The sequence below is a fragment of the Pseudophryne corroboree genome, chromosome 2 (assembly GCF_028390025.1).
Source record: "Pseudophryne corroboree isolate aPseCor3 chromosome 2, aPseCor3.hap2, whole genome shotgun sequence".
NCBI lineage: Eukaryota > Metazoa > Chordata > Amphibia > Anura > Myobatrachidae > Pseudophryne > Pseudophryne corroboree.
Genome location: NC_086445.1, coordinates 396,447,091 through 396,474,362, shown reverse-complemented (window position 1 = coordinate 396,474,362; position 27,272 = coordinate 396,447,091). Strand labels below are relative to the sequence as shown.

General features: G+C 44.4%; 1 protein-coding gene across 3 annotated transcripts in view; it reads left to right on the top strand.

The window, feature by feature from the left end:
* TSGA10 (testis specific 10) overlaps positions 1-27,272 on the top strand; it is a 184,649-nt gene that overhangs the window by 89,214 nt on the left and 68,163 nt on the right. For all 3 annotated transcript variants that reach the window (XM_063953349.1, XM_063953351.1, XM_063953350.1), the window contains 5 exons: positions 1,146-1,223; positions 8,366-8,517; positions 11,116-11,231; positions 14,085-14,239; positions 27,046-27,092. In XM_063953349.1, coding sequence (XP_063809419.1) covers positions 1,146-1,223; positions 8,366-8,517; positions 11,116-11,231; positions 14,085-14,239; positions 27,046-27,092 — 548 coding nt within the window. The remainder of the gene's footprint in view (positions 1-1,145; positions 1,224-8,365; positions 8,518-11,115; positions 11,232-14,084; positions 14,240-27,045; positions 27,093-27,272) is intronic.

Below are 27,272 nucleotides of genomic sequence, written 5' to 3'. Positions count from 1 at the left end.
TTTCTTCGTTCCACCTTAATCAGGAGATTGTGGTTCCGGCACTTGATTCTCCTGATCTGTCTCCCAAAGAGCTGTCTTTGGATGTGGTACGGGCTCTCCGTATCTATGTGAAGAGAACTGCTTCTATTAGGAAATCTGATTCTCTCTTTGTTCTGTTTGGATTTCACAAACGGGGCTGGCCTGCTCACAAGCAGACTTTGGTCAGATGGATTAGAATGATGATTGCACATGCTTATGTGAAGACTGGTCTGTCAGCTCTTGCTCACATTACGGCCCATTCTACTCGGTCCGTTGGACCTTCTTGGGCGGCCCGCCGTGGTGCGACCCTTGAACAATTGTGCAAGGCGGCTACGTAGTCCTCAGTGAACACGTTCATAAGGTTCTATGCCTTCGATACTGCCGCTTCCCAGGATGCTTCCTTTGGACGCCGGGTTCTTGTGCGTCCCCTCCCATAAGGAACTGCTTTAGGACATCCCCAGTGTCTATCCTTGTGGAGCCCAGTGTACCCCGCAGCAGAAATCGAGTTTTATGGTAAGAACTTACCTTTGTTAAAACTCTTTCTGCGAGGTACACTGGGCTCCACAAGGCACCCACCGTGACGCACTTAGCTTCTTTGGGTTGGTATGGCATTAGCCGCTGACACTTCTCCTGTCATGAGAATGTGGTGTTTGTGGCTACTAACTGTTGTCGTCTCTTTTCCTGCTACTGCATTGGGCTGGTTACCTAAAAACTGAGCTCCTGTGCAGGGAGGCGGGGTTGTAGAGGAGGCGGCACTATGCATCTTGGGAACAGTCAAAGCTTTTGAGCCTGTTGGTGCATCGGATCAAGATCCTACTCTACACCCCCAATGTCTATCCTTGTGGAGCCCAGTGTACCTCACAGAAAGAGTTTTAACAAAGGTAAGTTCCAACCATAAAATTTGTTTTTATTAAGAGGTATAAGCGCAGTATCGGTAAAAAAACACTATATATATATATATATATATATACTGTGTGTGTATATATATATAGATATATATATGCTATTGATTACCAATCGCCCCCACTTTATATTTGAGTACACTCATGAGCGAGCTTGTCTTTCTTTTTCAGATTTTCTAATGTAGATGGAATGTTTGTTGTAATATCTTTCTTATGTCTATACAGATTGCACAAGAAACAGCTATCAGTGACAGAGCTCACCTGGAACAGAGAATTGAGGAATTACAATCAACAATTCAAACAGTAAGGGAATGCACTCTAATCAAGGTTTCATATAGGGCTTTGCATAGGATCATTATAAATGATGCGTCCTACTATTTTATGGTGTTATTCTCTTCTAGGATTTCTGATGTATTTCAGAAACTAGTGTAACAGAAATAGCATACAGTGTGTAAGGACACACCATGGGGTATATTTACTAAAATTCGTATTTTTCTGAATTAGGTTAAAGTTCAAACACGAATGACATCGAATGTGTGAATTTGCAACTTTTTGAATTTTGTACGCCTCTGACTAGTGGAGCCCGGTGCTGGTTCAAAAAATATGGGGGACCCCTACGCTTTTTGTCACCCGTATTTTTTGCACCAGGACCAGGCGCAGAGCCCAGTGCTGGTTGTTAAAATATGGGGGAACCCCTGACAATTTTTTCCCCATATTTTTACAACCAGGAACGGTTCAAAGAGCCCGAGGCTGGTTATGCTTAGGAGGGGGGACCCCGCGCAATTTTTTTTTCTGATTTTTAACCCTTTCACACCCCTTCCCACTGATAAACATGCACGGATCGCACGGATCCGTGCATGCCTATCAGAACACGGTAAAAAAAATAAGATTTTAAACCTACCGGTAAATCTTTTTCTCCTAGTCTGTATAGGATGCTGGGGACTCCGTAAGGACCATGGGGATAGACGGGCTCCGCAGGAGACATGGGCACTAAGAAAGAACTTTAGGTATGGGTGTGCACTGGCTCCTCCCTCTATGCCCCTCCTCCAGACCTCAGTTAGAGAAACTGTGCCCAGAGGAGACGGACAGTACGAGGAAAGGATTTTAGTTAATCTAAGGGCAAGATTCATACCAGCCCACACGATCCACACCGTATAACTTGGGATATACGAACCAGTTAACAGTATGAAACAACACAGCATCAGTCCGAGACTGAGGAAAACTGTAACATAACCCTTATGTAAGCAAAAACTATATACAAGTCTTGCAGAAGTAGTCCGCACTTGGGACGGCGCCCAGCATCCTCTACGGTCTAGGAGAAAAAGATTTACCGGTAGGTTTAAAATCTTATTTTCTCTTACGTCCTGGAGGATGCTGGGGACTCCGTAAGGACCATGGGGATTATACCAAAGCTCCCAAACGGGCGGGAGAGTGCGGATGACTCTGCAGCACCGATTGAGCAAACATGAGGTCCTCCTCAGCCAAGGTATCAAACTTGTAGAATTTTGAAAAAGTGTTTGAACCCGACCAAGTAGCAGCTCGGCACAGCTGTAATGCCGAGACACCTCGGGCAGCCGCCCAAGAAGAGCCCACTTTCCTGGTGTAATGGGCCTTTATTGATTTTGGTAACGGCAATCCAGCCGTAGAAAGAAACCTGCTGAATCGTGTTACAGATCCAGCGAGCAATAGTCTGCTTGGAAGCAGGAGCGCCAACCTTGTTGGCTGCATACAGGATAAACAGTGCTTCTGTTTTCCTGACCCTAGCCGTTCTGGCCACATAAATTTTCAAAGCCCTGACCACATCAAGGGACTCGGAATCCTCCAAGTCTCGCATAGCCACAGGCACCACAATAGGTTGGTTCATATGAAAAGACGAAACCACCTTAGGCAAGAATTGAGGACGGGTCCGCAATTCCGCTCTATCCATATGGAAAACTAAATAGGGGCTTTTATGAGACAAAGCCGCCAACTCCGACACTCGCCTAGCCGAAACCAAGGCTAACAACATGACCACTTTCCAAGTGAGATATTTTAACTCCACCGTCTTAAGTGGTTCAAACCAGTGTGACTTAAGGAAACTCAACACCACGTTAAGGTCCCAAGGTGCCACTGGAGGTACAAAAGGAGGCTGAATATGCAGCACTCCCTTCACAAAAGTCTGTACTTCTGGGAGAGAAGCCAATTCCTTCTGAAAGAAAATGGATAGGGCCGAAATCTGAACCTTAATGGAGCCTAATTTTAGGCCCAAATTCACTCCAGTCTGTAGGAAGTGAAGGAAACGGCCCAGATGGAATTCTTCCGTAGGAGCATTCCTGGCCTCACACCAAGAAACATACTTCCGCCATATACGGTGATAATGTTTAGCTGTCACGTCCTTCCTAGCCTTTATCAGAGTAGGAATAACCTCATCCGGAATGCCCTTTTCCGCTAGGATCCGGCGTTCAACCGCCATGCCGTCAACCGCAGCCGCGGTAAGTCTTGGAACAGACAGGGCCCCTGTTGTAACAGGTCCTGTCTTAGAGGAAAAGGCCACGGATCTTCTGTGAGCATTTCCTGCAGATCCGGATACCAGGCCCTTCGCGGCCAATCTGGAACAATGAGAATTGTCTGTACTCCTCTTTTTCTTATTATTCTCAACACCTTGGGTATGAGAGGAAGAGGAGGAAACACATAGACCGACTGGAACACCTACGGTGTCACGAGGGCGTCCACTGCCACTGCCTGAGGGTCTCTCGACCTGGCGCAATACCTCTGTAGTTTTTTGTTGAGTCGGGACGCCATCATGTCTATCTGGGGCAGTCCCCACTGACTTGCAATCTGTGCGAAGACTTCCTGATGAAGTCCCCACTCTACTGGATGTAGATCGTGTCTGCTGAGGAAGTCTGCTTCCCAGTTGTCCACTCCCGGAATGAACACTGCTGACAGTGCGCCTACATGATTTTCCGCCCAGCGAAGAATCCTGGTGGCTTCCGCCATTGCCACTCTGCTCCTTGTGCCGCCTTGGCAGTTTACATGAGCCACTGCGGTGATGTTGTCTGACTGGATCAGAACCGGTAGGTCGCGTCTCCGCTTGATGAAGGGCGTTGTACTGTATATGGCCCTCAGCTCCAGGACATTGATGTGAAGACAAGTCTCTTGACTTGACCAAAGACCTTGGAAGTTTCTTCCCTGTGTGACTGCTCCCCAACCTCGGAGGCTCGCGTCCGTGGTTACCAGAATCCAGTCCTGAATGGCGAACCTGCGACCCTCTGGAAGGTGAGCACTCTGTAGCCACCACAGGAGAGATACCCTGGTCCTGGGGGACAGGGTGATCAACTGATGAATCTGTAGATGTGATCCGGACCACTTGTCCAGAAGGTCCCATTGGAAGGTCCTCGCATGGAACCTGCCGAAGGGAATGGCCTCGTAAGATGCCACCATCTTTCCCAGAACTCGAGTGCAGTGATGCACTGACACCTGTTTTGGCTTCAATAGGTCCCTGACCAGAGTCATGAGTTCCTGGGCCTTTTCTATTGGAAGATAAACCCTTTTCTGGTCCGTATCCAGAATCATGCCTAAGAAGGTCAAACGAGTCGTAGGAACTAACTGTGACTTCGGGATATTGAGAATCCAGCTGTGTTGCTGTAACACCTTCAGTGAAAGTGACACGCTGTTCAACAACTGCTCTCGTGATCTCGCTTTTATGAGGAGATCGTCCAAGTACGGGATAATTGTGACACCCTGCTTGCGCAGGAGCACCATCATTTCCGCCATTACCTTGGTGAAAATCCTCGGGCCGTGGAAAGCCCAAACGGCAACATCTGAAATTGGTAATGACAATCCTGTACCGCAAATCTCAAGTACGCCTGATAAGGTGGATATATTTAAACATGAAGGTATGCATCCTTTATGTCCAGGGATACCATAAAATCCCCCCCTTCTAGGCTGGCGATGACCGCTCTGAGCGATTCCATCTTGAACTTGAACCTTTTCAAGTATAGGTTCAAGGATTTTAAATTTAAAATGGGTCTGACCGAACCGTCCGATTTCGGGACTACAAATAGGGTTGAGTAATACCCCCTCCCTTGTTGAAGCAGGGGAACTTTGACCACCACCTGTTGAAGACACAATTTGTGAATTGCATTTAAAACTATCTCCCTTTCTGGGGGAGAAGCTGGTAGGGCCGATTTAAAAAACCGGCGAGGAGGCACCTCTTCGAATTCCAGCTTGTAACCCTGGGAAACAATTTCTATTGCCCAGGGATCCACCTGTGAGTGAACCCAGATGTGGCTGAAAAGTCGAAGACGTGCCCCCACTGGGGCGGACTCCCTCAGTGGAGCCCCAGCGTCATGCAGTGGATCTTGTAGAGGCCGGGGAGGACTTCTGCTCCTGGGAACTCGCTGTGGTTGGCAGCTTTTTCCCTCTGCCCTTACCTCTGGCAAGAAGGGACGATCCTCGTACTCTCTTGTTTTTATTTGACCGAAAGGACTGCATTTGATAATGAGGCGCTTTCTTAGGCTGTGAGGGAATATAAGGCAAAAAAATAGATTTACCTGCCGTAGCTGTGGAGACCAGGTCCGAGAGACCTTCCCCAAACAATTTCTCACCCCTGTAAGGTAAAACCTCCATATGCCTCTTTGAGTCGGCATCACCTGTCCATTGCCGGGTCCATAGAACTCGTCTAGCAAAAATCGACATAGCGTTGACTCTAGAACCCAGTATGCCAATGTCTCTTTGAGCATTCCTCATATATAAGACAGCATCTTTAATATGACCCAGGGTCAATAAAATGGTATCCTTATCCAGGGTATCCAATTCCGCCGATAAGGTATCTGTCCACACTGCTACAGCGCTACAAACCGAAGCCGACGCTATCGCCGGTCTGAGTAAGGTACCAGAGTGTGTGTAAATGGACTTTAAGGTAGCCTCCTGCTTGCGATCAGCAGGATCCCTGAGGGTAGCCGTATCTTGGGATAGCAGTGCTACCTTTTTGGATAAGCGTGTCAACGATTTGTCTACCCTTGGGGAGGATTCCCACCGTATCCTGTCCTTAGTCGGGAAAGGATACGCTATAAGAATCCTTTTGGGAATCTGCAGTTTCTTGTCTGGAGATTCCCAAGCCTTTTCAAATAACTTGTTCAGCTCATGAGAAGGGGTAAAGGTTACCTCAGGTTTCTTTTCCTTATACATGTGTACCCTCGTGTCGGGGACAGGGGGTTCCTCTGTGATATGCAAAACATCCTTTATTGCAATAATAATATATTGAATACTTTTAGCCAATTTTGGCTGTAACTTTGCATCATCGTAGTCGATACTTGAGTCAGAATCCGAGTCGGTATTAGTGTCTACTATTTAGGATAGTGGGCGCTTTTGAGACCCCGAGGGTCCCTGCGACATAGGGGCAGGCAGGGTCTGACTCTCTGCATAATTCCTGGATTCAGCTTTGTCCAACATTTTGTGCAATAAATTCACATTAGCACTTAAAACATTCCACATATCCACCCAGTCAGATGTCGGTGTTGCCGATGGAGACACCACATTCATTTGCTCCACCTCCTCGCTAGGAAAGCCTTCTACCACAGACATGCCGACACACGCGTACCGACACACCACACACTCAGGGAAACCTCTTATCTGAAGACAGTTCCCCCACAAGGCCCTTTGGAGAGACAAAGAGAGAGTATGCCAGCACACACCCAGCGCCAATGACCCAGGAAAAAACACAATATGTTTCCCCAGATAGCGCTGTTTTATCTATTTTGCGCCAAATTATGTGCCCCCCCCTTCTTAAAAACCCTCTTTCACCGTGGTAAGCAGGGGAGAGTCCGGGGAGCTTCCTCTCAGCGGTGTGCTGTGGAGAAAATGGCGCTGGTGAGTGCTGAGGAACAAGCTCCGCCCCCTCAGCGGCGGGCTTCGGTTCCGCTGAAAATGTTCAAAAACTGGCGGGGGTCTCATATATACAGTGCAGAGCCTGTATAACACTATTTTAGCCAGATTTGGAGGTCCTTATTGCTGCCCAGGGCGCCCCCCCTGCGCCCTGCACCCTTACAGTGACTGCTGTGTGTGTGCTGTGTGGGAGCAATGGCACACAGCGTAACCGCTGTGCGTTACCTCTAGGAAGATCTGAAGTTTTCCGCCGCCCCTGAAGTCTGCTTTCTTCACATACTCACCCGGCTTCTATTTTCCGGCTCTGCGAGGAGGACGGCGGCGCGGCTCTGGGACTAACGGCGAGGGTGAGACCTGCGTTCCATTCCCTCTGGAGCTAATGGTGTCCAGTAGCCTAAGAAACAGAGCCTAACATTAAAGTAGGTCTGTTTCTCTCCCCTCAGTCCCACGAAGCAGGGAGTCTGTTGCCAGCAGGCTCCCTGAAAATAAAAAACCTAACAAAATACTTTCTTTTCAGGAAACTCAGGAGAGCTCCCTGTAATGCACCCAGTCTCCTCTGGGCACAGTAATAAACTGAGGCCTGGAGGAGGGGCATAGAGGGAGGAGCCAGTGCACACCCATACCTTAAGTTCTTTCTTAGTGCCCATGTCTCCTGCGGAGCCCGTCTATCCCCATGGTCCTTACGGAGTCCCCAGCATCCTCTAGGACGTAAGAGAAAAGCAGGTCTATTTTGAAACTGCTTTTTTTTACGATTTGTATTTTTTCACGGCAGTGTTTGGCTATTGCCGGCAGTGTTTCTGAATTCGAATTTTTAGTAAATTACCGAGTTGTATCAAAAAACAGGCGTATTTGACCGATTGTGTATTCATTCGTATTTTTTTTCTTTGCCTTCCAAAAAAATACGAATGCCCTCATCACTGCCGAGATTTGTGTTTAGTAAATTCCCGAGATGACACTTTGAAGAAAAAACACCAAATCGGTCAAAATCGGTACTTTAATAAATATACCCCCATGTGTTACTGCTGGCATTGAAATTGTCTGTATTTTGATTGTTCAGTCGTTATGTTATGTATTTAATTTGTGTAAATTTGTATGTGTCACTGCTAGGTCTTCTTATCCAATGTAGTACAAATATTATGGTAACATTTTTCTGCCTTAATGCTCTTACTTTCTTTAAATTAAAAAAAATCATGAAAAAAGTAAAATTGTAGTAAAACCACATCTGTGATGGTAGTGCAAATAAAAACTATTGCAAAAGACAGTATAAAAAAAACACAGGGGCAGATTTAACATCAAGTGTTAATGTTATCACTTGTTATGAATGATAAGCTGTAAGCAGATTAGCTTCAGCCAATCAGCTCCTAACTGTCATGTGTTTGAAAAGTGACAGAAGCTGATGGGCTGGAGCACCATTTATCATTCATATTAACGAGTGATAATGAGAATATCACTCGTAGTTCTGCCTGCCCTATAAAATACAGCCGTTTGACAAACTAAAGGACCAAACATACAGACGTCATTATTAAATGCCTGTGTATGTAACTCCTTATACTGGGTGGTTTCTTCATTTCCCTAAACAGATGGAAAGTGAACGCGTGGACCAGAAGTCTAAACTATCTCTGATGAAGGACTCAATGTCATCTATGGAAAATGAAATGAAAATTCTTACTAGAAGAGCAGTGGATATGGAAAATGATCTGAGGCAGCAGAAATCAGAGTGTGATTCCATGAGGTAGATGTAACATTTAGATGAATGACAGCTGAAGTGACACATCTTCTCCTGGCATTCTCTGTAGTGAGAATGCTGATGGCATCATTACTGCCAGGCGTTGTGGGGAGCTGCTAGGCATAAAAATGGGAGCACTGGCAATGTACCCTTTTCCTGCCCGTGATTACAGTTAATAGTTTTTATGATGGCTGTGAGAAAACATTTATTTCATGTTAAAGTAATGAACACTATACCTGCATCTACTTTTGCTGTGTTGCCTGTAGTGGTTGAAGGCATTGGAGGAGGTGGTTCACAGTTGTATGGTATTTGAGATGCAGCAGCAATGTGAATATATGATAATGCTGCAGGATGCACCTGAGGGCTAAAGTCGCATACTGCCTGCATCGCAGATCCAAGTGCTGCCTCTAATGATGCATCATTGCATCACCATTGCGACCATCGTCCATCTAAGTAAGCCTAAGGCTTCTCAGTATGTCAGTCTTAGCTCCACAGTCGAGGCCAGTATACGTCAGGAGCCGCTGGACTCTGCACTTCCACGAAACGGAGGCCCGTCCCAAACAGCCACAGATCTCTCACCATCGGAGTTGTAAGCAAACCATCGGGTTTCTGTACAACTCTGAATCATTATTGTTACGGATGAGGACTGCGCTCACTATTTTTGTGGGAAAAGAGAATTAGGTGCACTCTACATAGACAAAGGGGTGTGACTGGCGGAACGCCGCAGCAGTCAATCACCCACAAGACATACTGGGCGGGATTCATTTCTTTTCACCCCTTGTTCTGTTTCTGCCCTCAGGGACGTTGTATCATTATTTAAGCTCACTACCCCCAGAGTAGCGAGGCACCCAACCCTTTACACAGCTAAACCTGATTTCTATGGGCGCAATATGCGCGAAACGGAGATCATTTTAGAAAGGAAATTGGGCGTGATATATCATTTGAATCTCACCCACTGAATATTTTCTCTATAGACATTCCTAACTAATTACAAGGTACATAGGTTCGGGTCAGAGCCTATGGTAAAGGTGTGCCCTAAAAGTACATCTGACAGTTTCCCTCACAAGGAGACCCTTGCGTTACTGGTATACCAATAAGAAAAGTATACAGCAAAATGGTAGTCTGCAGCTGCAGGACATACCTGATGATTTAGATATTGTCCTTTGCCAGTACCTAAGCAGCTAGTTTTATATCTCACAAATATAAGACTGACATTTTTTTCATCCATTATGTTGTCATGACAATTAATAGACACTTGCAGCACACCTATTTATCTGTATAGCACACAACAGTTATATTTTCCTCCTTTCCGTCTCTGATTTCTATACTCTCTCTACTCGCTCTATTGAACCCTCCCCACCTGTGTGCGCTGACCACTCTACCATTTCAACTCTGAATCAGGCCCATTTAAACTAAGTTGTTTCTCTTTACCAGAGATGCAACACACTCAGGGGTAGAATTATTAAGCCTGGTGAAGTGATAAAGTGGAAGGTGATAACACAGCAGCTAATCAGCTTCAAACTTCCATGCTAGTGGCTGGGTTTGAAAAATGACAGTTAGGAGCTGACTGGCTGGTGCTTTATCACCTTCAACCTTATCACTTCACCAGGATTAATAAATCTGCCCATCAGTGCTGATGCAAAGCACACTAATATTGCATCAATCTTTATTCACCTCATCATCTCAGCTGTTCAGATAATAGAGACAGATTGTCACAGATTACTATAAAACAAAAAATCTACTCACTTATTAGAAAGGAGTAAAAATAGCTGCCCAGTCACTACAGTGTAAGGCAATTTCCAGACCTATCTCACAGAACTGCACTGTTTATTGACATTGTACTGGAATACTTCCCTTTGCAGTTTATTTTGTGCAGCATATGCTGTATATAACTATGAATTGACCATCAGTCATAGGATATAATTCAAGTTGCTTAAATTCTAATAACTGAGAAGTTGATTATGAAGAGAAATTGATTAGCGCCTGCTGCAGTTTTCATTTTACTGATTTTAGAACCCATTGTATGTTGTATCATCTGTGACATTCTGCAAGTTGCCTACACCAGAGGTTCCCAAACTTTTTTGAGTCACAGCACCCTAGAGTTTTAGAAAGTTTCTTATTAAAAAACTAAAAAGATTAAAATAAGTATATTGTGTTTGTCATCCTTAAGTTCAGTTATGTAGTGGGGGTCAAAATTCACTTCTGGTTGTCCGCATATTTTATGACTGGAAGACACGAGTACTGGTTTTGTTTATTAAAATGATCAGAAATAATTTGATTGGTCCTGGGCACCCAAGCAAGTACCCCAAGGCACCCCAGGGTGCGATGGCACCCAGTTTGGGAACCACTGGCCTACACACACGTCATCCTAATGTAAATGCACGGTGATGCTTAGTTGAGAGACTAGTCAGCTGTTACTTTTATTCCCCACACATCACATGAAATAACATACCATAGAACAGATTATACAACATTTGATAAGGGCAGAAACTGTGTCTGCAGACTGCATTCTCATGTTGCCACTTGAGTCTGATGTAAGTGTTTTATGTGATTGAAATGTTACATTAGGATATGATTATATTTAAAGAAGATTTACATATCCAGGTTGCTGAATAACAAAACAGAAAACTCCTTGGAAGAGGCCCAACGACGGCTATCACTGAAGCTGCATGACCTGCTGTTGGCGCAGGAGACAATTGTGAGACTAGAAGGAAAAATTGGTATGTTCTGGCGTGATAATAGATGGGTAGGGAGGGGCCTTAAGACTGCACACCTGTAGCTGCCAGTAATGTGAGGTGCTACCTACTGAGACTTGTAGTTCTACAGAAAAAAGGGGGTGTTGTAGGTGCACTATCTCTAGCATTACTGATATCATACAGCTTAGCATATAATAAATAGTGGAGTTTGGTTATGTATTGATCAATGCATGTAGCTGCAGCTCCGCGGCAAGGGACTCCACTCTGCTGCAGTACCTAACATTATAGGGGTTCAATCCTAAAGCACGGGACCCCCCAAACCACCTTAGCCAAGCGACCCCAGGGCATCACAGGGAATGATCATGTGTAGTGAGAAGGATAAGGAATAGGTGAAAAAAGAGTGTTATGGGGTGAATTAATATAAGTGAAAAAGGTGTGACATGTATAATAAACAAACAGTGAAAGTGCCAAATTAAATGTAATGCTGTGATGCCCTGTTGTCACCCGGCCACGGCAGTCCAGAAGGCCCTGCACCCCAGGAGCCACCCCATTACCTACTTATAATATAGAGTAATTGGACTTACCTAGAATTGTGCCATATACAAAAGTGCAGTCATGCTCGGAACCCTAGTTAAAATAAATGTTCTGTAGAACTACAAGTCTCAGTAGGTAGCACCTCACAGTACTGGCAGCTACAGGTGTGCAGTCTTAAGGCCCCTCCCTAGTAAGCTAAAAGTGTCTTATATAGACAACCTGAAGGAGTGAGACACCTTCATTCTTTGGATTTGCACCCGCCCACGCTTGACCCTCATTTATTTTAACTAGGGTTCCGAGCATGACTGCACTTTTGTATATGGCACAATTCTAGGTAAAGTCCAATTATTCTATACTATAAGTCAGTAATGGGGTGGCTCCTGGGGTGCGGGGCCTTCTGGACTGACGTGGCCGGGTGACAACAGGGCATCGCAGCATTACATTTAATTTGGCACTTTCACTGTTTGTTTGTTATACATGTCACACCTTTTTCACTTATATTAATTTACCCCATAACACTCTTTTCTCACCTATTCCTTATCCTTCTCACTACACATGATCATTCCCTGTGATGCCCTGGGGTCGCTTGGCTGTGGTGGTTTGGGGGGTCCCGTGCCCTAGGTTTGAGCCCCTATAGTGTTAGGTACTGCAGCAGAGTGGAATCCCTTGCCGCGGGGCTGCAGCTACATGCATTGATCAATACATAACCAAACTCCACTATTTATTATATGCTAAGCTGTATGATATCAGTAATGCTAGAGATAGTGCACCTACAACACCCCCCTTTTTTCTGTGATAATAGATGGGAAAAGCTCAATGTCTTATCATTTATTTGACTGCAGATATCATCCTATATAATAAAAGGTTAACGCTCCTCCTCACCTCTATGGGGAAATTTAAGTTTTGCGAGCCGGCGGTCACTAGATGGCACCCAACATAGCAATTTAAGTGTTGCTCCATTCGGGTGCGCACTGTCGCCAGTACAGATAATAATGTTTTGTTGTTTAGTCATTTTGACGGATTGGTAGCTAGTTATATATAAGTTATCATTATGTACTCAATTTTACAATTAATGAAAGATCATTTAAGATGCTGATCAGGGGTGTAGCGAGGGTGGCTCCAGTGGAGCGCGAGCTCCGGGTGCTGAAAAAATTAGAGGGCGCCCTTGAAGCATAGTGGGATTATCAGGTCTCGGATGGCAGTTCTAGGATATTATTTTCACTGAGGTATTGGAAGATTATCAGATCTGGGGGGGTCAATTGTGTTATAATTCAGAGATTAGGGAGGTTATCAGGTCTGTGGGGGGGGTCACATTTTGGACTTTATTTTCATTACGGAATTGGGGTGTTGTGAGGTCAGTCGGGACATATATAGTGTTTTTCATTTATTCCAAGTAAATAGTTAAATACAGCTACTTCCATAGCGGCTCTTCCATGGTGTAATGGGTATAAGGGGCTCAACCATAGTGTAACATGTATAAGGAGCTCTATTGTGTGGTGTAACGTGTATAAGGGGCTCTACTGCGTGGCATAACGTGTATAAGGGGTACTACTGTGTGGTGTAATGTGAATAACGGATACTACTGTGCGGTGTAATGTGAATTGGTACTATTCTGTGGCCATGCACCTTCCCAATGAAGCCATTATTTATTACTAGTTATTTATATAGTGCACACATATTACACATCGCTTTACAGAGAATATTCACATCTGTCCCTGCTCCAATCTATATTCCTTACCACACACACACACAACACGGTTAATTTTTGTTGGGAACCAATTAACCTACCAGTATATTTTTGTATTGTGGGAGGAAACCAGAATACCCGGGAGAAATCCATGCATGGGAGAATATACAAACTCCACACAGTTAGGGCCATGGTGGGAATCGAACCCATGACCTCAGTGCTGTGAGGCAGTAATGCTAACCATTACACCGTCCGTATTGCCAGGCCCCTGTGTTGTTGTTGTTGTTGTTGTTGTTGTTGTTGCAAGCCTTCGGCACACACTGACCCTATTTTAGACATGGGGGGCACCCAATGGAAACTTTCGCTCTGAGCTCCACAAGGTCTAAAACCGGCCCTGTCACCAATTTAGGATTTTTAAATATTGTTTTTTTTCAAATGTACCATGCACCCACATGTTGGCTCTGCCCCCCATTCAGTACAGGGGGGGGGGTTGGGGGACGACACCAATTCATATCCTTGATCCGGACACCATGGTGCTACTCCTCTGATGCTCATACAGGTTCCCCCAACATCATATCTATTATATGCTCTGTCCAAAGCCAGTGTTGTCTCCTTGTGCATTATTATTTTATTCATACTATATTTCTCATCCATAGAGGAAGAGTCTAACAGAAACCTTGTCCATCAGGAAGAAATTACAATCCTCCAGAAAACCATAGCTGAGCTGGACAAGGAGAAGGATAACTTATTATACAGCATGGACCAGAAAGCTGAGAAGATTTCCTCACTTGAGGACAGCCTAGCAGTAAAAGTAAGGTGCTTTTGTTTTAATACAATATTTGTGTATTCTATATGTAAACCTTGCAACAGGGCACTGTTAAATAGTTTCATGCCACTAAGTTACCAGCTTATTTTCTACATTGCTGGAGACACTTGCCTGTGTTATATACTTCTGGAATTTTATTTTGCACTCATATAAACAGAACAGACTAGCCATTGCATAGGCCTGGAGATGCCTATGTAATATGTCACAGATCTCAGTGGCCATGCTTCTGTGTTGCTAGAAACATTTAATGCAAGGCAAGGGGATATTTTCTTCAAGAAATGTGAATGGTGTGAGCACCCTGAAGGATCAGGGTGTTAGTTCTGAGAGGGAAGATTTCCACAAGATTGTGCACAGATCTGCAAAGTTATATTTTAACTTTCAATGATTTCTCCCAATGTACTACTACTCATTACTTAAGGGGCATCTGGATTATCTTTGCTTCAAGTGTCATAATTACAGTATGTTGAGTTCTCTTACGTCCTAGAGGATGCTGGGGTCCACATTAGTACCATGGGGTAAAGACGGGTCCACTAGGAGCCACTGGAACTTTAAGAGTTTGAGAGTGTGGGCTGGCTCCTCCCTCTATGCCCCTCCTACCAGACTCAGTTTAGAAAATGTGCCCGGAGGAGCCGGTCACAGCTAGGGGAGCTCCATAGGAGTTCTTTTAGTTTTATTTTTTTTCTTAGAGTTTAGGCACAGGGAGGCTGCTGGCAACAGTCTCCCTGCTTCGAAGCGCTGACATGGAGAGCTGTCCCTCCAAGTCAACTCCAGCTATCTTGTACGGTACTAGGGGGTTGTAGAAGGGAGGGGGGAGGCTGTGTAAAGTCTGTGTAGTCTATCAAGGTACACAGACAGCGCTGGTAGTTGCACTTGCCCGAATTATGCAAGATGACACGGCTACCGATTCTGATACTTCAGACGGTGATGGGGACGTGCTGAGGGGGGCGGCATCCTTTGATAAAGTCACGTGATTCGTGACGAAATGCGTTAGGCTCCTCCCCTATACTCTGATCACCGTCCACCAAATCTAACCCATTGGCATCGCTCATCTATGGGGACGCTCCCCGCTATTCTATAGAAGATTCCCTCTACTAACACGAGGCTGCTCCGGCTAACGCTACTGCCTAGCGCCTGATCCTACATCTCCAGCGGCTGCTACCCCCTCGTTGGAACCTCTGCAATAAACGGCGGCTCCAGCCAGCGCCACTGCACGGCGCCTTCAGCCAACAGAGGATTACCCTTGCAATTAAGGACGGCTACGGTCAGCGCTACGATACGGCGCTCACAGCCATCAGAGGATTCTCCTTGCAATTAACGGCGGCTCCGGCCAGCGCTATTGCACGGCGCACTCAATTAATAGCAGCACATTCGACTGGAAATACCGGTCATTACACGTTTTCATCCAAGTGGGCATCAAAGGACTTCCTCTAGCCCTCGGGAGATCACATGAATATCCTGGTCAACTATTATAAAGACGCCGGTAAATATACAGTAGCAGCCTCTGTTAGAGCAACTCAGCTCACTTCCTCTCCTTGTTCAAGTAGTTAGTGGGCTATAGTGTACTCCACCTAGGACGCTCGGTGTTCATAGCCCCAGGAGAGGTAATTATATACTACTAATAATTGTCATTCCATTCACTGCTGGGACTTCTATGATCTATTAGCTACAGTGTGCATGTTGCCTCTGCACCTGTAGCAAGATTTGTTACTAAGATAAATTCTTGAAGCGATACAATTTTAATAAGCTTGCAATAGTAATGATACATTTCTTAAACAGTGTTACAAATCTATATCTGCACTGAGTTAATACTCCATACATTGCTATAACCATCCTAATTTGTGGACACTGTTTATCAGATATATCTACGGTTTTTTCAGAGTATATACAAATTTTATAATTCTTCCATATATTGTGTACCAGTTTTTATTGGCGTGTCATTATTCTAATAAATATATTTTATATATCTCGGTTGTCAGCTCTCCACAATTATGGTATACTAACAACACTGTAAGCGCAGCCAATCTTTTTTCTTTTCCGGGGTGCAGCTCATGATTGAGGTCATTAGAGATGTGTTAAACACTAATGACACGCCACCTGAGCAGGTTGGGGAGGCTTACTTCAGTGATAATAAGAAAGCCCCGCTAACCTTTCCCGCGTCTAAAGAATTAAACGCTATATTTGAAAAATCCTGGAAAAAAACGGAGACAAAATTCCATATCCCAGAAGAGTTCTGGTTGCTTTTCCCTTCCCTGAGGGAGTTAGGAAAAAATGGGAAAACCCACCAATTAACGCATCTGTCTCCAGACTGTCTACAAAGGTGGTTTTACCTGTTTCTGGTTCTACCACGTTGAAAGAAATGGCTGATTGTAAGATTGACACTACGCTCAAATCCATATACACTGCTTCAGGAGTGGCCTTAAGGCCCACTATTGCCTGTGCATGGATTTCTAAAGCCATAGTAAAGTGCGACAACAAGAACTAAAGAAAGAATCTGCACTCTCAAATATCCGGTAACTTGACTACAGTGAGGGAAAGAACCTCACTTTAATACCCCAAAATGTATCATGCGGAATTCCTCATGCATATCTCCTGGGGGTGCTACCTAGGACAACCAAACTGACATATAGTATAAAAAAGGGAGAGAGAATGGGGTTGTACTGGTTAGGTGCACTGTGTAATGTAATAAAATATAACTTTTATTTGTTATTTATTAATAAAAAGACCCATATTGGGTCAACATGCGAAATATAGAGGTAAAAAAATATAGAGATTCAAGAATGTGCTCTGAGATAGAAAAGTGAAAAAGATTAAAAATTCATCTGCTCCGATGATTGCATTGGCTATTATATATATATTGATGTATTAATGTGTGTACATCCAAAAAAGTGTCCTTCTGGACAAATAAACACTATTGTTTCTCTTATGTTCCAAAAAACTGTGGCTATCTGATATTCTTCTATCAATTAATAAATGTTGTGCACTGCCAGTTTGTACACTCTTCACCAGTCACAATAAGATAAAATATCCAGCTATTGGATCATAATTAGAATAAATTGCAGTTATGCAGCTTGTCTAGCTATCAATTGCCCCCTACATAGGTGAACTGCAGTTCTGAAAGTTGACTTAATATAGTGTATTGATGCGACTGTACTTAAACGACATAGAGGCAGCCGCACTGTGATGATATCACGCTTCCCCCTTCTGTAAGAGGTGAGTATCCAATATTCCTATATTGACCCTGTGGTGGTCATATATCCTAACACAATACAAATCAATTTTGTTGTGAGATGGAATGAATTTGGCACGACTTTATTAATGGTGTGATTATAACTGTACTCCAGTGATTGTATCAGCATTTGTCCTATTAACTGTAATTCCTGTCTCGGTAGTACTATACTTCTCAGTCCCTGCTTAATTCAAAATACAAACTGCTGTTCAAGAGAGTGCTAAGGTTTATAAATAACCTGATTATTGGCACTACATCAGCATGAAATTACTCAGCATTTATACGATCGATAGATATTACCATACTGGCCGTGCTGTACTCGTTAACATCAGTTAGAGTATGTAATTCACATGCTGCTAGTGAAGATGTTGTTGGTTAATATGTCATAAATTAATAAATTAACCTTCAAAACATCCAAGGTATGGGATGCTGTGAGTGATAACGCTGTATATTGGTACAGATGGGACAGTACCTATGCCGTACCCGCTGAAATTAATTAGAACTCCAATTATCTGATATCCCTATATGAACTATATGATAGTCTTCTGGTTTGAGTCGATACTGGACAATTTTATTGCAAAATAAAATGGGTTTAGGCACACTTTACTATGTGTAAAACTGTGTTGCCACAATTGCACCAGCGTTTGTCCTATCAGCGGTGATTCAGGATACCCGTTAATACTGAGGGGAGTGCTATAGTTTGTGAATAAACTAGATAATGGTACTACAGCAGCAAATGATTGTTAAAACTGATCAGTGGATATTCCCGTATTAGCCGTGCAGTACTGATTACCACCAGTTGGAACATGTAATTAACATGCTGCTACTAATGAGGGTATTATTGGTTCAAGTACCAATGGACAGAACACAATGCTCCTCTAAAAGAGAGTGCTACGGTTTGCAAATAAATAGAATGTTGGTACTGCATCGGCATGTAGTTACTCGGCACTAGTCTGATCAGCGGGCATTCCCGTAATAGCCGTGCAGTGCTGATTGCCAACAATTAGAACATGTGGTTAACATTCTGCTGCTAATGAGGATATTACTGGTTCGAATGACAATAGACAGGACACAATGCTCCTCTAAAGGAGAGTGCTACAGTATGCAAATAATTAAAATATTGATACTGCATCAGCATGTAGTTACTCGGCACTAGTCTGATCAGCGGGCATTCCCGTATTAGCCGTACAATGCTGATTGCCAATAGTTCAGAATATATAATTCACATACTGCTACTGACAAAGATTTTACTGGTTAAAGTAACCATTAACCTAGAAGTCAGAGCTTGCAATGGTTTCTAATTGATCAGCCTTTATCCGATCCACGGGGTATTTCCGTGATCACCATGCAGCCATCTGACAACCGCGGGTACACACTATAATTAACAAATGAACTAAATATTAATACTGCATCAGCCTGTAATTACTCGACATTAGTCTGATCAGCGGGCATTCCCGTATGGACCGTGCAGTACTAGTTGCCACTGGTTTGAAACATATAATTCATATATTGATGTTAGTAATGATTTTACTGGTTAACATGGAAGTCAGAGCTTGCAACGGTTTCTTAATTGATCAGCATTTGTCCGATCCACGGGGTATTCCCATGATCACCGTGCAGCAATCTGACAACCACGGGTACACACAATATAACATTCATCAATGTAAGAGCATCGGAGCAAAAGTGGGTGCCGATGCGCGCATTTCGCATACAGCTTTTTCTAGGCCTTTTTACTAGCATCAATATATGAATTATATGTTTCAAACCAGTGGCAACTAGTACTGCACGGTCCATACGGGAATGCCCGCTGATCAGACTAATGTCGAGTAATTACAGGCTGATTCAGTATTAATATTTAGTTCATTTGTTAATTATAGTGTGTACCCGCGGTTGTCAGATGGCTGCATGGTGATCACGGAAATACCCCGTGGATCGGATAAAGGCTGATCAATTAGAAACCATTGCAAGCTCTGACTTCTAGGTTAATGGTTACTTTAACCAGTAAAATCTTTGTCAGTAGCAGTATGTGAATTATATATTCTGAACTATTGGCAATCAGCATTGTACGGCTAATACGGGAATGCCCGCTGATCAGACTAGTGCCGAGTAACTACATGCTGATGCAGTATCAATATTTTAATTATTTGCATACTGTAGCACTCTCCTTTAGAGGAGCATTGTGTCCTGTCTATTGTCATTCGAACCAGTAATATCCTCATTAGCAGCAGAATGTTAACCACATGTTCTAATTGTTGGCAATCAGCACTGCACGGCTATTACGGGAATGCCCGCTGATCAGACTAGTGCCGAGTAACTACATGCCGATGCAGTACCAACATTCTATTTATTTGCAAACCGTAGCACTCTCTTTTAGAGGAGCATTGTGTTCTGTCCATTGGTACTTGAACCAATAATACCCTCATTAGTAGCAGCATGTTAATTACATGTTCCAACTGGTGGTAATCAGTACTGCACGGCTAATACGGGAATATCCACTGATCAGTTTTAACAATCATTTGCTGCTGTAGTACCATTATCTAGTTTATTCACAAACTATAGCACTCCCCTCAGTATTAACGGGTATCCTGAATCACCGCTGATAGGACAAACGCTGGTGCAATTGTGGCAACACAGTTTTACACATAGTAAAGTGTGCCTAAACCCATTTTATTTTGCAATAAAATTGTCCAGTATCGACTCAAACCAGAAGACTATCATATAGTTCATATAGGGATATCAGATAATTGGAGTTCTAATTAATTTCAGCGGGTACGGCATAGGTACTGTCCCATCTGTACCAATATACAGCGTTATCACTCACAGCATCCCATACCTTGGATGTTTTGAAGGTTAATTTATTAATTTATGACATATTAACCAACAACATCTTCACTAGCAGCATGTGAATTACATACTCTAACTGATGTTAACGAGTACAGCACGGCCAGTATGGTAATATCTATCGATCGTATAAATGCTGAGTAATTTCATGCTGATGTAGTGCCAATAATCAGGTTATTTATAAACCTTAGCACTCTCTTGAACAGCAGTTTGTATTTTGAATTAAGCAGGGACTGAGAAGTATAGTACTACCGAGACAGGAATTACAGTTAATAGGACAAATGCTGATACAATCACTGGAGTACAGTTATAATCACACCATTAATAAAGTCGTGCCAAATTCATTCCATCTCACAACAAAATTGATTTGTATTGTGTTAGGATATATGACCACCACAGGGTCAATATAGGAATATTGGATACTCACCTCTTACAGAAGGGGGAAGCGTGATATCATCACAGTGCGGCTGCCTCTATGTCGTTTAAGTACAGTCGCATCAATACACTATATTAAGTCAACTTTCAGAACTGCAGTTCACCTATGTAGGGGGCAATTGATAGCTAGACAAGCTGCATAACTGCAATTTATTCTAATTATGATCCAATAGCTGGATATTTTATCTTATTGTGACTGGTGAAGAGTGTACAAACTGGCAGTGCACAACATTTATTAATTGATAGAAGAATATCAGATAGCCACAGTTTTTTGGAACATAAGAGAAACAATAGTGTTTATTTGTCCAGAAGGACACTTTTTTGGATGTACACACATTAATACATCAATATATATATAATAGCCAATGCAATCATCGGAGCAGATGAATTTTTAATCTTTTTCACTTTTCTATCTCAGAGCACATTCTTGAATCTCTATATTTTTTTACCTCTATATTTCGCATGTTGACCCAATATGGGTCTTTTTATTAATAAATAACAAATAAAAGTTATATTTTATTACATTACACAGTGCACCTAACCAGTACAACCCCATTCTCTCTCCCTTTTTTGTGCCATAGTAAAGTGGCCAGGCACATTACTAGAGGATTTGGATGCAATGGATAGAAGTGACATTGAATTGTTTTTATGTAACAAACAGGATTCTGCGGGGTTCATGGTGGAATCCATGAAAGACCTGCTGGAATCCAGGAAAGACCTGGGTACGCTGACTGCACGGATATCCTCTATGTTGGTATCAGCTCGCAGGGGACTCTGGCTACGCCAATGGTCTACAGACGCGGAATCCAGGAGAAGTGTGGAGAACCTACCCTACACAGGTCAGGCTCTATTTGGGGAATCGTTGGATGCGTGGATTTCCACGGCAACCGCGGGTAAGTCACCTTTCCTTCCCTCTACGAAGAAACCGTTTTCTTCAGCTGTGCAGCAGTCCTTTCGGACCGCTAAGACAAAAAAGCCCAAGCCTTCTACCAATTTCTTTAGAGGTGGTCGGGCAAAATCCAAAAAGCCTGCACCCGCAGGCTCCCAGGGCTAGAGACCTGCGTCTGGTTCCTCAAAATCCTCAGCATAACGGTGGACCTCAAAGCCTGGAGGACAGGCTGGTGGGTGCGAGACTCATACGTTTCAGCCATGTCTGGATGTCATCCGCTATGGATCCCTGGGTACAGGATATTGTGTCCCAGGGGTACAGACTGGAGTTTCCAGAATTCCCGCCTCACCGATTCTTCAAATCAGGCTTGCCAGCTTTGCTGACTGACAGGGCTATCCTGCAGGAAGCCATCTTAAAATTAGAGAAATCACAGGTCATTGTCCCAGTTCCACCTCATATGCAAAACAAGGGTTATTATTCAAACCTTTTTGTGGTACCGAAACCAGATGGTTCGGTCAGACCAATTTGGAATTTGAAATCGTTGAACCCTTACCTGAGGGTGTTCAAATTCAAAATGGAGTCTCTCAGAGCAGTGATTTCATGTCTAGAGGAGGGAGAGTTTCTGGTATCCCTTGATATCAAGGATGCGTACCTCCACATTCTGATTTGGCCGCCTCACCAGGCTTATCTCAGATTTGCACTGTTAGACAGTCACTATCAATTCCAGGCACTGCCATTTGGCCTCTCCACAGCACCAAGGGTGTTCACCAAGGAGATGGCAGAGATGATGGTTCTCCTCCGCAAACAGGGGGTGAACATAATCCCATATCTGGGCGATCTGCTGATAAAGGCATTGTCCAGGGAGAGGTTTTTGCAGTCCATTGTTCTCACGACTCATCTGCTCAGGGAACACGGTTGGATCCAGAATCTTCCAAAATCACATTTGGAGCCGACCAGGAGGTTGTCTTTTCTGGGAATGATCCTTGACACAGAAGTGCAGAGGGTGTTTCTTCCGGAGGAGAAAGCGTTGGTGATACAAACAATGGTCCGGGATGTCCTGAAGCCAGCCTGGGTTTCAGTTAATCAGTGCATTCGCCTTCTGGGGAAGATGGTGGCCTCTTACGAGGCTCTACAGTACGGAAGGTTTCATGCTCGGCCCTTCCAACTGGATCTCCTGGACAAGTGGTCGGGATCTCATCTACACATGCACCAGAGAACACATCTGTCGCCAAAAGCCAGGATTTCACTCCTCTGGTGGCTACAACTACCTCACCTTCTGGAGGGCTGCAGGTTCGGGATTCAGGACTGGATCCTTCTAACCACGGATGCAAATCTCCGGGGCTGGGGCGCAGTCACTCAGGGGGAAACCTTCCAAGGAAGGTGGTCAAGCCTGGAATCCAGCCTACCAATCAACATTCTGGAACTCAGAGCCGTCTACAACGGTCTTCTCCAAGTGGGCTATCTTCTGCGAGATCGAGCCATTCAAGTGCAGTCGGACAATGTAACAACAGTGGCTTACATAAACCGACAGGGCGGAACAAAGAGCAGAGCTGCAATGTCAGAGGTAGCAAAAATTATCCTTTGGGCAGAAAAACACGCGTTGGCGCTGTCAGGAATCTTCATTCCGGGAGTGGACAACTGGGAAGCGGACTTCCTCAGCAGACACGATCTCCATCCATGAGAGTGGGGATTCCATCCGGAGGTGTTCACGGAGGTAACAGATCTTTGAGGTGTACCTCAAATGGACATGATGGCCTCTCGTCTCAACAAGAAGCTTCGGCGGTATTGTTCCAGGTCGAGGGACCCGCAAGCCGTGGTGGTGGACGCCCTAGTGTCTCCGTGGGTGTTCCAGTCGGTATACGTGTTTCTTCCTCTTCCACTCATTCCAAGAGTTCTAAAACTCATAAGGAGAACAAGAGTTCAGGCAATTCTCATTGCTTCGGACTGGCCAAGAAGGACTTGGTACGCGGATCTTCTGGATCTTCTGCTAGAAGAGCCGAGGCCTCTTCCTCTTCGAGGGGACCTGCTGCAGCAGGGGACATTTGCTTTGACGGCATGGAGGTTGAACGCCAGATATTAGCTCAGAAGGGCATTCTGAACAAGGTTATTCCTACCCTGATACAGGCTAGGAAAGGAGTAACGTCTAAACATTACCATCGTATTTGGAAAAAATATGTATCTTGGTGTGAGTCCAAGAAGTTTCCTACGGTGGAGTTTTAACTGGGACGGTATCTCCTCTTCCTGCAAGCAGGTGTGGATATGGGCCTGAGGTTGGGATCCGTAAAGGTCCAAATTTCGTCCCTATGAATTTTCTTCCAGAAACAGTTGGCTTCCCTCCCGGAGGTTCAGACCTTTTTGAAAGGGGTTCTGCACATCCAGCCTCCCTTTGTGCCGCCTACAGCACCAGGGGATCTTAACGTGGTGCTGCAGTTTCTCCAATCGGATTGGTTCGAGCCTCTACAGGGGTTGAAGTCAAGTTTCTCACGTGGAAGGCTGTCACTTTGTTGGCCTTAGCTCCTGCTAGACGTGTGTTGGAGCTGGGGGCTTTGTCTTGTAAAAGCCCCTACTTGATCTTCCATGAAGATAGAGCTGAGCTCCGGACACGTCAGCAGTTCCTTCCGAAGGTTGTGTCGGCATTTCATATCAACCAACCTATTGTGGTGCCAGTTACTACTGACTCCTCACTTTCATCAAAGTCCTTGGATGTTGTAAGGGCTCTGAAAATCTATGTGAAGAGGACTACTCGTCACAGAAAATCGGACTCTCTGTTTGTCGTGTATGATCCCAAGAAACTTGGGTGTCCGGCTTCTAAGCAGACGATCTCTCGCTGGATCAGGTTCACTATCCAGCATGTTAAGGCTCACTCTACTCGTAAGGTGGGTTCTTCCTGGGCGGCTGCCGGGGGTGTCTCGGCTTTACAGCTTTGCCGAGCGGCTTATTGGTCGGAGTTGACCATGTTTGCAAAGTTCTACAAGTTCGATATCTTGGCCGCTTAGGACCTTAAGTTTGGTCAATCAGTTCTGTAGGAGCCTCCGCGCTGTCCCTCCCGTTCTGGGAGCTTTGGTACATCCCCATGGTACTAATGTGGACCCCAGCATCCTCTAGGACATAAGAGAACATAGGATTTTAATTACCTACCGGTAAATCATTTTCTCGCAGTCCGTAGTGGATGCTGTGAGCCCGCCTAGTGCTTCGTGATCCTGCAGTGGTTTCTTTGTTCAGTACTGCTTAGTTCTCGGTTTTGTACTGTTTTGTAACTTGGTTAAGTAATATTGTTCAGCTGTTGCTGATGTTTCAAGCTAGTTAGCTTGGTTTGCCTTGTGTGTGAGCTGGTGTGAATCTCGCCACTATCTGTGTAAAATCCTTCTCTCGAAGATGTCCGTCTCCTTGGGCACAGTTTCTAGACTGAGTCTGGTAGGAGGGGCAAAGAGGGAGGAAAAAGCCCACACTCTCAAACTCTTAAAATGCCAGTGGCTCCTAGAGGACCCGTCTATACTCCATGGTACTATTGTGGACCCCAGCATCCACTGCGGACCACGAGAAAAGGATTTACCGGTAGGTAATTAAAATCCTATTTTTTCAAATGTATTGGTAAAAGTTCTGCAGAATAGACACATCTTGTGAACCTAGAATAAACAAACGGCATCCCGCTGGAAGTAGCAGTAAGAGCATTTACATTAGACAAAGCAAGAGATCAATCAAAACACTTAGGACCTGAGGTGGGAGTAGAGCAAATAAGAGCAAGTAACTGTGTACCTTGACAAACCCTGCTCTAATGCACGGGCTGCAAATACATTTAGTTTTGTGTTGCATGCAATATCATTATTGGCTGCTTTTCATGTAGCCCACACGTGCTAGACAGCTTTATTTTTGCGTTTGGACACGTCCCTTCCAAATCTACATTTCTCTCTGCACATTTTATATCTACCTCACCTGCAGCGCAGCATAGCTTTACCAAGGTGCAAATATCTGTACTTGCTCTTTTTTGTTTTGTTGTCACTAGAACGATTATGCCCGATTTCAGCCCAATTCTGGCCGATATAAAGGGTGAAATCGGGCATTTTGGCTGTGTATCCGATCCGATGCACAGCCTCGTGAGCGTCGGTTCGACTCCTCTAGGTCATTAGTGCTGCACTCGTGATATGTCGGTTCACGTAGGCATAGCTGGGATCACATACGATATATCGCATGCAAAATGTACCAAATCGTATGGAATCGTATGGAACCACTCTCGGGAAGCTCCCGGGAGAGTTCAAGGGAAGTCGCCTCCGACTTCACCCTCAGACATATCGTTGTAGTGTATGGGGCCCTTTAGAAATAAATAATTTCTCATAGACAAGTCCCTAGGTCGCAAGCAGGAGTCTTTGTGTACGTATATAGAATTGTAAGCAATCTTACTGAATACAATTACACTCACAGTATTGCGTACATGTAATTAAATGCAAATATTTTCCCATATGCCGAGTTGTACACATCATGGTACCTGGTCCTATCCATCTGCTTAGTGGCATAGTATACATTGAGGTAAATGTATTACCATGGCACTGATCGTGTCGCTGTTTAGATTCCTGCATGTTTACCGAGGCGAAGCAGGAAGCACTAGTCCTGAGATGTAAGAACATCTGATGCCAGAGTGGGGGAGTGAAATCTCCCCCCTCCGGCGATCCCTGTCTGTGCCTGCAGCTGATGCACTATGTCTCTCCCCTTTGGCCGGCTCACTGGGCATGCGCTAGATCTCGCTTCTATTGCGAGATCTCCCATACCGAGGCCCGGAGTCGGCAGCAGCCACTGCTGTGACTGTCAGTGGGGTAACAACAACTGCAGCTGTCTGGATCGATAGCTACAGGTGTCGGAACGGTCAGTGCCACTTACTGCTCCTACATTGCCCTGCACCATCTGCGCCGATGATGTCACCTTACTCACTGCGCTGCTGTCATACATGGAGGGAGAAGCGGTATCAGTGCACATAATGGGGGTAATTCTGAGTTGATCGCAGCAGAAACTTTGTTAGCAGTTTGGCAAAACCATGTGCACTACAGGGGAGGCAGATATAACATGTGCAGAGAGAGTTAGATTTGGGTGGGTTATTTTGTTTCTGTGCAGGGTAAATACTTGCTGCTTTATCTTTACACTGCAATTTAGATTGCAGATTGAACACACCACACCCAAATCTAACTCTCTCTGCACATGTTATATCTGCCTCCCCTGCAGTGCACATGGTTTTGCCCAACTGCTAACAAAGTTCCTGCTGCGATCAACTCAGAATTACCCCCAATGTGCACTGATACCACTTATTCCCCATAACGGAGGGTAATACATTTACCCCATTGCCCCAGTGCTAAAAACCACAAGTTCTGCCTGTTCCCTCTGTATGCTGACAGACGACTTCTTACCTTTCAGGAAAACAACATACAGCGCATGCTCAGAGAGATGGAAGAATCTGCACGGTAACACTTCATTATCAGTTTATCAGTTTGCATGCTGGAGATCTGTCATATAGTCAGCTATATATTTTGCAGAAGGCCTTTCATATAGTATAATTTAATTATCCCTGATAACTGCCCTTTGCCTGGAAGCAAGATAAGCAAAATCCCGATACCTGACATTTTTTTTGCTGTCGTGATTGT